The sequence below is a fragment of the Salvia hispanica genome, chromosome 6 (genome assembly GCF_029641045.1).
Source record: "Salvia hispanica isolate PSC_SH4W2 chromosome 6, Shi_PSC_v1, whole genome shotgun sequence".
In the NCBI taxonomy this organism is placed as follows: domain Eukaryota; kingdom Viridiplantae; phylum Streptophyta; class Magnoliopsida; order Lamiales; family Lamiaceae; genus Salvia; species Salvia hispanica.
In genome coordinates, this window is record NC_142697.1 from 40,859,815 (window position 1) to 40,873,610 (window position 13,796).

The window sequence follows — 13,796 nt, forward strand, 5'->3', positions numbered from 1 at the left end:
TTTATTATTTTTTTTAATAGATCTTATATTCCACTAACAACATATTCTCATATTTTATTATAAAACTAACTAATATAGTATAAAAGTAGGACTCACGTTTTATTAACTTTTTAACCTTTTCTAACTCACATTTCACTACAATTCTTAAAACTTATGTCCGGTCAAAATGAGACGAATTATCTGGTACGGACATAGTATACTCCCAGTCAAACAATACACTAATCAGTCAATTGTTACTTCAAGTGTAAGATATTTTTCCCTTTTTTTACTTAACCAAGTTTTGGATTAATTAAAAAACAAAAAGAATGAAATTGTAGTTTTATATACTGACTTTGAAATTAGTGCGTAAATTACTGAATTATTGAATTCTAATTAATTATTTTATTGACTATCTGACAGAAAATGTCCAAAAATCAATTTCGAATATTGAAATATACTATATAGAAGTGGGCCTCTTTGGAAATTTTTCTGGGGCTTAATCAGCTATGCACATACATGGTAGGAATTGATCAAATCTTGAAGCTACATCACTCCCATTTGCACACAATCTTATCTGTATTTCTAAAATTAAAATTGATCAACAAACTCCCATCCATTCTCCTAAACACAAAGCTCTCCACCAACACATAGCAACCAAACCTAGTCCAACTACTCTCACTCCCAACTTCCTTATTCCCCTTCACCCTCACCTCTCTCTCCCCATCAAACCACCCTCTTGTCTCTTGCACCCATCTCATCTTCTCATACAAACTCAAACTCAACCCCACACCCACCCTCCTCCTACACTCCCCCTTCCCCCTAAACCACACGAACCCGTCCGCCCCTCCCCCGTCCTCCTTCTCTGCCTCCATCCCAATAGCCCGGCACACCAGCCTCCTCACCCTCGCATCCACAACCACAGCCTCCTTCCCACCACCTTCATTCTCCACAGAATGTATCTGCTCCCACCACTGCTTCAGGCTCACCTCATACACCATACACTTTTTCATCTGCTCGGCCGCCCTCATCTCCTCGTCCTTCACCATAACACAAGGGCAGTACCACCTCCCCACCACCACAGGAGTGGAGCGCCTCGCGCTGAGTGGGAGGTCCCTGTCAGGGAACCCCAGCGGAGGCGTGGGAAGGAGGCCCGCGCCTTCGTGCAGATGGAGCCTGCACGAAGGCGCCTTGTAGACTTCCCACCCACCTTTGCTGAGGAAATTTGGAGGGTGACCATCCCATTCCACTGATCTAGCACAAAAACCACCACCATGAAATGGCCTAATCTCCAACTGCTGGTACCTATCCCTATGATCAAAAGGCCTTGTTTTCGACTCCACACGAGGACGCCTACAGCAGCACATCCCGACATCTCCCTCTCTCGAACATGTGTAGGCCTGCCTACACAACCAATGTAACAACAACAACAAAATATGTCTAATTAACAAACTGAATCCAATCAATCCATACCATATCTATAGAAGAATGATGAAAAACAGGAAAAGCAGAGTACCCTTTTCGCCTTCCCTTAGCTTTGATGACATAGTAGCGATTGGACGAGAGAGGCTGATCGAGAACAGGTACGAACCAAGCCTTGATCACGCCGACCTCTTCCTGCAACGAAGAGTGCACCACCTGCAACACTCTGTCTGAAGGGAAAGGCAGCCTATTGATTTTGTGATTCCTCCAAATCCCACAGCAGAAGGAGTCCATCGCCTCCGATTCCTCATCTGTCACAACGAGGTGGCCCGAATACGCAACATCTGCCTGTGGCTGCAGCGAAAGAGCTCCCGGGAAGTGGTGATAGACTGACCGCGGTCTAGTTACATACATCTTCCTCACTGCCTTAACCACACACACTTCTTCTAATAGAAAAATATCAATAAAGTTTTCACACAATTGGAAATTAAAGAGAGTCCTAAGGCAACTGCTTTTGGCCCTCTATCACTTTAAATCTCGTCTCTCAGCTTTGTTTTTTTGCATTATTGAAAAAGAGAGATCACTATCTTTTTTAAAGCAGGGATTATAATATAATGAGAGTAGAATGTAGCATGCACTCTATCATAAACTTGAAAAACCATTGAATATTTAATACACAAAATAACATAATACGGATTCAGAACTATTCTGGCCTAATCAAACAGTACGGATTAATTCATCTTAAAAGGTTAAGTTTATTGGTGTTCCATTTCATGTTCCACTTTCAAATTTTTATAACTTTCTATAAATATTTTAATTTAATGGAGTATTTTAGTCCGAAGTCAGGATATACTAATATGTATAGAGGTAGAGTCGTCAACTGGGCCAGGCCAGCCCGGCCCAGCTCGGCCCAGGCCCGGTGTTCGGCCGCTCCTTTGGCGCGCGTCTCTTCTTTTTCTTTAAAGCTGTTGTGTGCCGTCGTGGACTGCTCAAGTTGGGCAATCGACCTGATCAGACCAGCTTATTTCTGCATGTTTACCTGCAAAATGCGGGTTAGTGGTTCCGGTAAAAACTCAGGCTGATCAAGCTGAGTGGCTCCGACTTGAGTGAGAAGAAGGGAAGAGCTAACAGGAGGGCGATCGAACAAAAACCTTAACCTACTAATACTATTTGATTAGTATATAGAAGTAAGGATCGATCCCATAGAGGTGAGGCGTTGGACATTGTTTGTGTGACACGGCTTAGGGCTTGGCTGCTACCACGCTTTACTTTGGGGTGGGTTAAGTTATCTACTGATTTTGAAAGGAAAGACTGAAGAACAACTAAGCTAACCTACTTGATCAACTCAAAAGACATTACTATAAAAAGACAAACAGAATAAACGGGAGTGTCAGTTCCCTACAAGAAGTACGAAAAAGTAAAACAACTTTAACAGAATCATCTTCTTCAACAATTCAGCATAAAGAAACAGAGCAGCAACAGATCTGAAAAGCTGAAGAAGACGAAACAAACGAAAACGCATAAAACTTAAAATTACTTCTACGATCTAAGCTACGACAACGCAAAAACACGGAACTACGACACTTTTATGCATAAACGGAAAAGAAAATACCTTGATCTAAATGGGAAAAGACGACTCAAACAGAAAACATCAAATCTAAGCTAAGACTCAACATAAAACACGAAAGCGAAAACGGATCTAAAACATTAAAGCGAAAAACAAGCACAGAGCTAAGAAACAAAACCGGAAACTTAGATTAAGCTAAAACAGAACGGAAAAGAGTCAATTACAGCAAAACGAAATCAGAATATAAGCTAGAAAAACAATAAATTGCTCATCACCCCTTCTCGAAGTGGAATTACAGACGTAAATGAAAATTGTGCAAGAAAACAAACACTAAAGCAGCTAACAACCAGCTATCTATTACGTATTCAAACCTTAATATATGATGATAATTATAGAATTCTTTAAATTTGTTAGTTAGTTCATATACTTGTAGGTTGTAGCTTTAAAAATACAACATCAATCCATATGTCATCATCTTACTAACAAAATAAAACTAACAATATTGGTTATTTCTTTAGTTATACAATTACTTTTAAATAGAATAAAGAAGATGAAAAATATTATTGACATAAAGTTAATAAATGAACTTAAACACATTATTAAATTTAGATTTAATTAATGTGATATAAAAATACAAGTTATATGTTTTATTTTTGCATATACTACATTAAGTATATCTTTAAAATACTTAAACAAAAAAATTTAAACAAAGCCCAGCCCTGGCCCACGTGGAAAGTGGGTCTGGGCCGGGCTGTGCATAGCAAAATTAAAAAAAGCTCGGCCCAGTCCAGCCCGCCTCAGACATGGGCCTGGGCCGGCCTGGGCCTCAATATAGGCGGGCCTCGGCAGGCCCGGGCCATGCTGGGCCGGGCCGACCCACTTGACATCTCTATTTAACTAATAACTTTCAAATTCTGTGTATTAAAATTATCAGCACAATGACATAATTATATCAATACAACATGTAAATTTAAATATTAACATAAAAATATAAGTTTATCAACATAAGAATATTGATAAATTTATGTCTTTGTGTTGATATTTTTAACATACAAAATTAATATTAATTATTAGTTATTACTATAAATGTAACATCCCGAACTTTCGAACCTTGTTATTATTATTATTAGCTTAACGATAAATAATAAGTGATCGTTGTAGTATTCGAAACCTACCCTTTATGATTAGAATAATCGATCTTGGAACTATAAATAATATTTGCTTCGTTCTCAAATGAACATTTCAAGTACTACTAAAAGATTAAATCTAAAATAAAAGTTAGCATTGTTCAGCACATCCATCGAAATTCCAATAAAGTCCTATGATATAAATTTATCAAATCCTAATCTATTAGGAAATAGAAGAAATAGAATTAAAGAAAATTGACAGACCACTAAACCAAGGCATGAGTTTATAAATTCATGAACATACATCTCTAATAAAATAGAAGAAATAGAATTAAAGAAAATTGACAGACCACTAAACCAAGGCATGAGTTTATAAATTCATGAACATACATCTCTAATAAAATAAAATGTAAGAAAATTTACGTGTAAATATTGTTGGGCCTATAAACTATTTTTTGTCAGCCCATATCTTTTCTTAAGATTTTTGCTAATGATTAAATTTGGGCCTTGTAGCCCAATAACCCTCACAGATAAGCTCCAGCTATCCCTCTGTAATCTCTCCACGTCTTCTTCAGCAATCTTCCACGTGTTCCTCTCTCTTTCACGCATCATCCTACAAGAAATAGAAAACATAATTTACTACACATACCCATCGAGTAAGAATACAGAGAGTTTAGTGAGAATTTAGAGGTATCAATCCTGTGTCAAACGCAAACACACAATCTCAGGTAAATTACATCCCCACTTTTATAATTCAAACATAGTTTCCATGCATGGTAAACCCCAAGCTTTCCTTCCATATATGTACAATCATATGCATATATAATTTGGAAATAGAATTTGCCACAACAAGTTTAACAGCATATTGTATTTCACCAGTAAGTCTTCTATATAGCAAGGCATATACTCATAATTCACCAAATTCAGTAAATAGAAACATGTAGAATCCTACTGCCTTAATAACTAGAAAAAAATGAGAAAAACTTATCTCAAGAGCATGAATCTGCCGGATTCCGGCAGCAAGCTCCGCAACCCGTCGCTAACGATGACAGCCCAACACCCCAAATCCATCACTGATTTCACCCCTTTACAAATCCACAAGTTTGAAACAACAAAGCTTTTAAAAAAAAATCAAAGGTTAAATCTTTAGAGAATAAGAATAAGGGGGAAGAAAGTTAAAAATCTAAGCTTTACCTATCGGAGAATGGCGGGGTGACGGTAGTGGTGTCGGGAGAGAGAGAGAGAGTGCAGTGGCGGAGGGCTCGCCGGCTGTCCGGAGACGGCCGGACTGCTGGAGGAAAGGCGGCGGCGGCTGATGGGGTGCATGGCGGCGTTGGCGGCGGAACCCGAGAGAGAAATAGACGGAGGGCCACGACGGCGAACCACCCCGCGCACAGCAGCGCAGTGGTGGCATGAGCAGGGCCGACAGAGGAGGGGAGTAGGGCGTCGATTCTGATGGAGTGAGGAGTCAGGCGACGGAATTTAGGGATTTGTCTCTAATTTTGGGGGAAATGGAAATAAGAAAGAGGGGGAGGGGAATACCGATTGTGGAAGAAGGCTATAGTTCAAAATGGGCCTCTCCCTAATGCCATCTCCAACCATTTACGCCAAACTCAAACCCCATTTTCTAGTATACGTCACACCAAAAAGTAGTTTTACTCCCACCATTTACGCCATCTTTAAGTTTACACCATTTTTGAGTATTTGTCTAACAAAATTTTGGAGTAGACACCATATTTGGTGTTATTCCATTGAAAAACCCAAAAGTGGGTTTGAGTTTGGTGTATGGTTGGAGAAATTATCTACACCAAAAATGAGTTTTGGTGTACGGTTGGAGATGGTCTAATTAATTTAATTTGGGATCCCTTAATTTTAATCATGGAGGAAGAAATTGGGCCTCCTTGGGTTCACTAATTTTAAAGTGGGGATAGAAGGTGGGTGAAAGACGTAATCTTTGGACTGAAAGTAAAATAGTTCTTTGGGCATAAAATAAAGGGAAGTCTTGGCCCAATTTTGAAATCTGAAATTATTAGGAGCGATTTAATATTATATCTTAGCCTAAGTTTTAAATTGAGCTTCAATGAGTATTTTTACATATGGTTTCTTCTGATAGTGTAGCTAAGCTAAAATAATTGATCTTGGGTTTTGTTAGAGCTTTGGGAGCAAAATTCATATTAAAGTACGGAGTTCCAATTTATTCGAAGCTAAGAATATTGAAAGAAGAAGCATTAAATAGTATGCGAGTTTTAGAAATTTCTTAAAGAATAGAGAAAAAAAATAAAATAAAATGAATGCATGCATTGTTTTAAGTGTAATGATTCCTTAAAGATAAGTGAAATAAGAAAAGAGAATTAATTAGGAGGCCTGCATTCCTATTAAAGTTAAGAATTTCTTGAAGTCTGATTTGCATATCATATTGTGATTTTTTTCAAAAAGGTTATCTCCGCAAGTAGGGTTGGAGCGAGAAATTAAACGAACGAGGTGAACTTTTCTATCCTACATGTGGATAAAAATGTGAACTTATGTTGTTATTTAAGCAAATGATATTGTCTTGCCATAAATGATTTGTTTTATGTGTATGAAGCCTATCTGTTTGGTTGGAACGTAAGAATCGAATTCGGGTCCGAGTGAGGGTGGTGTCCCTACTCGGATTAGTGTACACAGGTGACCGTTGGAAGGTGGCCACCTTCCATGGCACAAAGATGATATAGTGGAGGCCGTTGGGAGGTGGCCACCTCCCCGGCTGGAGAAAGATGTAGGTGACCGTGGGAGAGCACCATCTCCACGGCACTTGGTGTTCAGATATGGCAGAAGTACTGAAAGAACTTAGACTGATCAGTCGAACTTTAGCTCACAAAGAATTTAGTAAGCTCGGGCCTTTTAAGAGTAAACCCTCAAGTGTTACTGTGATGGCATGTATATTTCGGCAATGTGTTCACTGAGTATTTTTATACTCAGCCCTGCATATATTTCTAAATGTGCAGGTTGAGCAGTGACGGTGGAGAATGCTGAGCAGAGTTATGAGTTTCCTTTTATTTTAAGTAGTGGCTCTCGGCGGTGCATGTCTCCATACATGTGACCGTGTTCATTCCGCTGTATAGCATCAACTGTTCTTCCATACTCTGATAAATATCTATTGATGAATAAGATTTTATATTTTGATAAGTAAGATTTCCATTCAAATTTCAGTGATTAAGAGTTAATTTGAGGGTGTTTCCATTTATTTCTGAGTGAGTATTCGATCACTATTATCCCCTTTCTATTTCCCTCTTCTTATTCCCCACCTAGTCACAGTTTCCCAACTTTGCTATTCTTAGTAGAGTGCGATCGTGACAATAAATTAGTTAGTATTTGATCACACACTTATGTTTAGATTTTAATTGAACGTAGTAATATATAGTACAATTTCAAAATACTATGATCCACATGTGAATATTACCCATTACTATCACTAGCCCAACATATTGAAATGTACAAAATCTCAATCTGGTATACTCGCTTAATTTAAATAAAATATATGTCAATTTACAAAATGTACAAAATCTTAATCAAATACTCACTTCATTTAATTAAAATTTATGTCAATTTACATACACTAACTTAATCTATATCCTTTTAAAAATTGTTATGCAGATTCAGCCATACATGAGAAGGCATGCTATTTTCGGACAACCTAAAATAGTTAATTCAAATGAAATTACATGCTGTACATTCTTATTTTGAAAGAGTTACTCATTCTGTCATTCATTTAAGAATATAGTTAATTCAAATGAAATTACATGCTGTACATTCTTATTTTGAAAGAGTTACTCATTCTGTCATTCATTTAAGAATATTCAACATTCTTATTTTAAAAGAGTTACTCATTCTGTCATTCATTTAAGAATATTCTATAATAAGTATAAATTGTGATGTTAGGGTTTGGTGCCCCTTCACGGCGGAAGACTTGTACAAAACAAATAAATTAGATACGGATCTATTTGACCGATTATGCGATTAACCAATTCACATGTTAAACAGATAATTGCATGCTAGAACGCAAATAATTCATGCTTAGAAAATACAAATCCTAAACATGATTTCTACGGTTTAGAGTTACCGGTTGGATTCAACAAAGAATCGACGATTGCTCGCGCGTTCTCCACGTGATGATCTTCAATACTAGACCACAGATCTTCTGACTGGTTCCTGAATTATATCTTGATATCAGAGTGGGCTGATCTTATCAAAATACTAGGACTCGAATAAAAAGAAGACAGAATTTCCTCACGGAGGAGAGCTGAAGAATTTTCGAGCTCCTCTACTAATTAGAGAGGGGGATGAAAATTTCATCTAATAATAATTGTGATTCTGTCTCTCCTTTATTCTCCTATTTATATTAAGATCATATTGGGTCCAGTCAGGGATCTATGGAAGGTTTTGGATATGAGCTCCCCAATAAGCATTTTACTAATTAAATTGAACCCACAATTTAATACAAGCTTATATTGGAATATTACGAGCAATCACTATAGAAGTAATATTGCACTTCTCATCCAAATCCGAAATTACAATTAATCCGGGTTTCCATTATTTATATTATTTATTTCTCGCGCTTAAGATATAAATGTCCATTAATTAATTAATGTTTGCTATGGACTTAATTAATTAACATCTTATTAATTCCAAGAGTACACTTAGCAAGAAACACTTATTTATTATTCATAGAGTATTTAAACTCCAACTAGCCAGTTTTCCGAATAATAAAACCTTGTTCGAGCTCCTCTTGAGGACATTATCAAACGAGACTCACTTCGCACACGATTCAACATAATAGCAATCCTAGCACCGCTAGATATTAATCACCACTACCCAATATATCAGGATTATTGCGAAAAACCCGCACCATTTGATAAGTCAAAGTAATGCATAATCAATACCGTATGCTCAATGCTAACGTATGTAGATTAAGAAATAGTTATTTATCAAGACCTATTCTTTCAGTAGATAGCATAAAGACACATCTTGCTGTTAGATCCATTCAGGGCTATACCACACCAATGTCATCTTATTTCAGTAAGGCTTAGAAATAATCGAACTGACATTGCAACATTTCACGATAGGTAGTCTAAGCCTATCTGGGTTGTGAAATTCTTCTTTTTCTTTTGCAAAGCATTGCATAGAACTGACTGTGTTACCTTAAAGTGGACGACGCCCACAACCAGTCTACTAAGTAAAAGACTTAGACTTTATTTGCTTCTTATACATTTAAATGTTTATAAAACATCTTATAAATGCACAAGCAAACACAATGTAATAATATTGATTCTATTCGTGCGAAACTGCTCGAATAATACTGAATCGGGTTAAGAGTGGATTGTAGAGTTTTACGTATACAAGCAAGATTCTATTCGAGCGAAATTTGCTCGAAACATGTTTTTCAGTATACCAAACCTAACAATGATCATATCGAACAATATGAATTACTAACAAAATAGTGTGCAACGTGACATATTTTCAATGTTATTTGTGAGATCATTAGAAAACTTAGATCAGTTTAAGGAATATTACAGAGGTGATTATTGTGAATGGATGGGTAGGGGAGGATAATAGGAACTTGGAAAAAAAGATTGTGAGAAAAAATTGGAAACATCATCATTGTGGAGTAGTTTTTATCGCAGTACCATATCTGATCCATTAATGATAAGGAATGTGGCCAGATTCCAAGTCACTAGACCGGCCGACCCAAAAGACGGCTCACGATCTCCATTGGTGTACTGTGTACACTAGCCATGCGAAGAATCCAATCTCGTTCTCAATTGGGAGAAATATCAATTCATGATAAAAAGGGCATAGTTTAGAGTTTGTATCATATATAGAATTTGCATTTGATTAAATCTGTATATAATAATATCCACAAAGACCAAAACTTCTCAACACCTAAACCTTTCCCCAAAAGTCTTCGGCTGCACTGTCTATGTCCATATCTCAAAACACGAGAGAACCAAACTGTCACCCGGTTATCTACTCCATATCACCCCCAATCAAATGGTCAGGCTGAAATTTCAAACCGATAAATCAAGAGCATTCTGGAGAAGACAGTGAATATCTCGAGGAAGGATTTGGGTAAGCGTCTTGATGATGTCCTCTGGGCCTATAGGACCGCTTACAAGACACCAATTGGAATGTCACCCTATAGATTAGTATTTGGAAAAATGTGTCACCTGCTCGTGGAGATAGAACACAAGGCATATTGGGCAAACAAGGAAATGAATATGAAGGCGCATGCCTGTGAGGAAGAAAGGAAGCTGGAGGAGCTGGAGGAGCTGGAGGAATTAAGGCTAGAATCATATGATTCAGCCATGTGGTACTAGGAGAGAACCAAACTCTGGCATGACAAAAACCTTCGGGCGACTAAGATTTAAATATGTATATTAAATTATAACTAGATAAAATGTTTAGTTATCTTTCATTATTTGACACATTTATCTTTGGAACTCACTTGAATGTATACTAAATTAAAAGCATTTCAAATATGATTCATATACTTCCTCTTACGTCTTTAATTTTATTTGACATACCATGATCAGAGACATTTTTTCAACTGTGAATAATATATTTTAAATAAAAAATTACTGTTGTTAATAGATATGTGAAATATATGAAATAATATTTTGTTAATTTCGGCTAAATTCAAAAATACTTAATTCATTTCACCTTCATATTTCATATTGTTTACAAAACACACACATATATAGATCATATAGTTGTTCTAGTAATCTATTACATTCTTTGTATTTTATTTATCTAGATATTTATCTTTAAAGGTGTAGACATTTTTACTTCATAATCCTAGATAATTCTATTTTAAAGTATCTAAATATTTCTTCTATAAAATATCCAAATATATCTTTACTTTCTTATTACAAAAAAGTTTATCTTTTTTTTTATTATTTCAACAATAAGTTGCCTATTTATTTTACAAATTCATAAATTGTTTCAAATTTTTTATTTATCAAATATTTTCAATGGCTATACAATAATCTTTAAAAACTCCTAAGCCCAACCATCTTAAATCTTGACCATCTAATTTTGTGCATCTAATTCAACTTTGTTGCTTAACCTTGTACATATATGGGCCACTCTTCTTCTCTAGAGCATTGGCGGATCTTAGCAAGAACAAGCCCAATATTTTATTTTATTTTTGTATGAAAGAGATATATACTCCATAAATCCATTTGACAAAAGAATGATTAGGTGGGGTGCGTTATGCTAATTTTTTAAATTGCTTAACTTGTTAACTTACCAAAGCATAACTTTTTTTAAATTACTTAACTTGTTAACTTATCAATATAGTGTATTAAAAAATATCAATATGACCGTATTAAAATGTCAACACATTATAAACTGTGTTGACATTAATATTTAATGTCAATACAATATATTAAAATATCAACTTAAGTTTATATTGACATTTCAGTATCATTGTGTTCGACATTTTAATACACTATGTTAATGAATTAGCAAGTTAGCAATTTATGAGAAATTAGCAATGGATCATATATACCCTACTAGTATTTATGTTATCTTTTTCTAAGTTTTTTTAGTCGAGCTTCAATATTCAATAATTGTAATTTTTATTACTACACGTCATCTGACAGATGTGAATCTATATTTGGCTAAACGAAATACGGAGTAATTATTTTCGAGATCCATAAATTTTGATTTTTTTTGTTGACTTTCTTAAAAGTTAAATCTATATAACTTTTCAGAAAATCGTAAGATGGCATTTTTTATTGATATTTTCGAAATCGGTAGTATTGGCTGATTGCCATTGCAAAATTACTAGTTAGAGAACACATTTAGAGCTTAAGAAAGAAATTAAAATTTAAAACATTAGAAGCAAACGAGAAAAATAAACAAACTATGAAAGGTCGTCATATTGAAACCAAAGCTAAAATTTTCAACATTGCAACAAACAACTTTTCAAGATTTGAAAAATAAATCAAATTAAGATGAAGTTGTTGCAATTATCTCATTCTTCTATTTTACAGCAAATTAAGAGTTCATGTGACAGCCGATTAAAACATCGAAAATGACGTTTCGACTTAATTAGACGTTGTTATTTTTCCCAGTGTCATTTTCTCTACATGTTATAAATTGGCTACCACATTAGCGTGTAATACACCGGAAAAGAGAATGATGATATAATTTCAAATTTTCATCTTTTATAATTTATTTTTCAAATTTTGAAAAATATATTTAATTTTTAAAATTTTGGAAAATATGGAACATGTTAGAATTTGACTATATTTTTTTTATATATTCATCAATTTGCATAGGAGTATAATATTTTTAGTATTTATTCCCCCCACCCCCCTCTCCGTAACTCATTAATTACATTATTTTCCAACTACCCAAATGGTTAATCTACCAACTCAATAAATTGAAGAATGAAAATATGATTTGGTATACTTCTAGATGACAAAAAAATTCAACTCATGAAGGATTCGAGAAAAAGTATACTCACAGGGATAGTAAGATCAGATGCGTATTCTCATGCATAAATTTCGGAATGGCCGTTATAACAATTTGTGTTTTTTACTACCAAATATTTAATGCTAATATAGTTCCTGTAGTATATGAAATATGTACAAGACGTATTTCTCAATATATTTTTGTTAAATTTCTAATATCTTGTCCCACATCGGCTTGGTGATGATCCTATCTCTTCTATATAAGTATGGATAACCCTCCCCCTTATGAGGCCTTTTAAGGGGTGAGTGGCCCATTTCTAATATGGTATTAGAGCAGGGCCCAAGTCGATGATGGTTTATCTCTTAATCTCTTTTCTTGCCTACCCACGTGATGGAAGTCCGATGTGTCATTCCGGCCGATGATGGTTTATCTCTTAATCTCTTTTCTTGCCTACCCACGTGATGGAAGTCCAATGTGTCATTCCGGCCCACACGTAAGGGGGCGTGTTAAATTTCTAATATCTTGTCCCACATCGACTTGGTGATGATCCTATCTCTTCTATATAAGTATGGATAACCCTCCCCCTTATGAGGCCTAATAATTTTCTAAAGAAACATAAAAAAGTAGTTACTATGTTTATTGAAGCCTAATGTTATTTTTCAGTGTAACATTATGCTATTATAGAATGTTGTTTTTTTCATGAGTATAATTCTACTTATTTTTGCGGAAATATAGTGTTATTATTTCATAAATGCATGTGATGTTATTTTTGCATAAATACAACACTAATTTGCTATTTTTATACGGTTTTTTTTTACAAATATGTAATGCATTAATGCAATCATAACTGTTATTAAAAGGGAAAATACATTCTTAGGTCGTTATAACTTATACTTTAGTCAAAATGTTCATTAGGTCCTTGTATAATTTTTTCGTTTTAATAGGTCCTTATACTTTTTACAATATTTTTATCAGGTCCTCGTATAATTTTTCGTTTTAGTAGGCCCTTATATTTTTATCATAACTTTCATTAGGTCCTTGTACAATATTTTATTTTAGGGATTTTTTAACGTTTATCTTGGATAATAAACTAAATTTAATTAGACTTAATGAACTTTTTTAATATTCCATTATTTAACTTAGCATAGTCTATAAAGATAATATCATCTTGTTTTCCAATAATCTCAATAAGTTGTGGAGAATAATACAAAGATTAACCGTGATAATTGAAGATTAAAATCGAAGTT

At 35.0% G+C, this 13,796-nt stretch overlaps 1 protein-coding gene and 2 long non-coding RNA genes across 5 annotated transcripts; 1 reads left to right on the forward strand and 2 right to left on the reverse strand.

Annotated features, from left to right (window-relative positions):
• Nucleotides 1–405: 405 nt before the first annotated feature.
• LOC125208001 (uncharacterized) lies at nt 406–1,941 on the reverse strand. The gene is made up of 2 exons (XM_048107541.2): nt 1,493–1,941; nt 406–1,380 (listed from the first exon to the last, which is right to left on the reverse strand). The coding sequence occupies exons 1-2, from the start codon at nt 1,810–1,812 to the stop codon at nt 528–530; spliced, it is 1,173 nt and encodes a 390-aa protein (XP_047963498.1). The 5' UTR covers nt 1,813–1,941; the 3' UTR covers nt 406–527.
• A 2,396-nt stretch (nt 1,942–4,337) lies between these two features.
• On the reverse strand, nt 4,338–6,533 carry LOC125203395 (uncharacterized). The gene is made up of 2 exons (XR_016132388.1): nt 5,287–6,533; nt 4,338–5,177 (listed from the first exon to the last, which is right to left on the reverse strand). It is a non-coding gene; the product is annotated as an uncharacterized LOC125203395 (long non-coding RNA).
• On the forward strand, nt 4,413–7,257 carry LOC125203396 (uncharacterized). 3 transcript variants are annotated; one of them, XR_007173358.2, is made up of 4 exons: nt 4,416–4,820; nt 6,529–6,573; nt 6,677–6,957; nt 7,077–7,257. It is a non-coding gene; the product is annotated as an uncharacterized LOC125203396 (long non-coding RNA). The 3 variants fall into 3 exon arrangements; XR_016132387.1 differs by having other exon boundaries at nt 4,413–4,820; nt 6,529–6,978; XR_016132386.1 differs by having other exon boundaries at nt 6,529–6,957.
• The last annotated feature ends 6,539 nt before the right edge of the window (nt 7,258–13,796 follow it).

Bases quoted from the DNA above. Each gene is read 5' to 3' on its own strand.
- LOC125208001 (XM_048107541.2), bottom strand. From the start codon at position 1,812: ATGTATGTAACTAGACCGCGGTCAGTCTATCACCACTTCCCGGGAGCT. The intron at 1,381-1,492 runs GTACTCTGCTTT...TTGGTTGTGTAG, and splicing joins GCTAAGGGAAGGCGAAAAGG to GCAGGCCTACACATGTTCGA.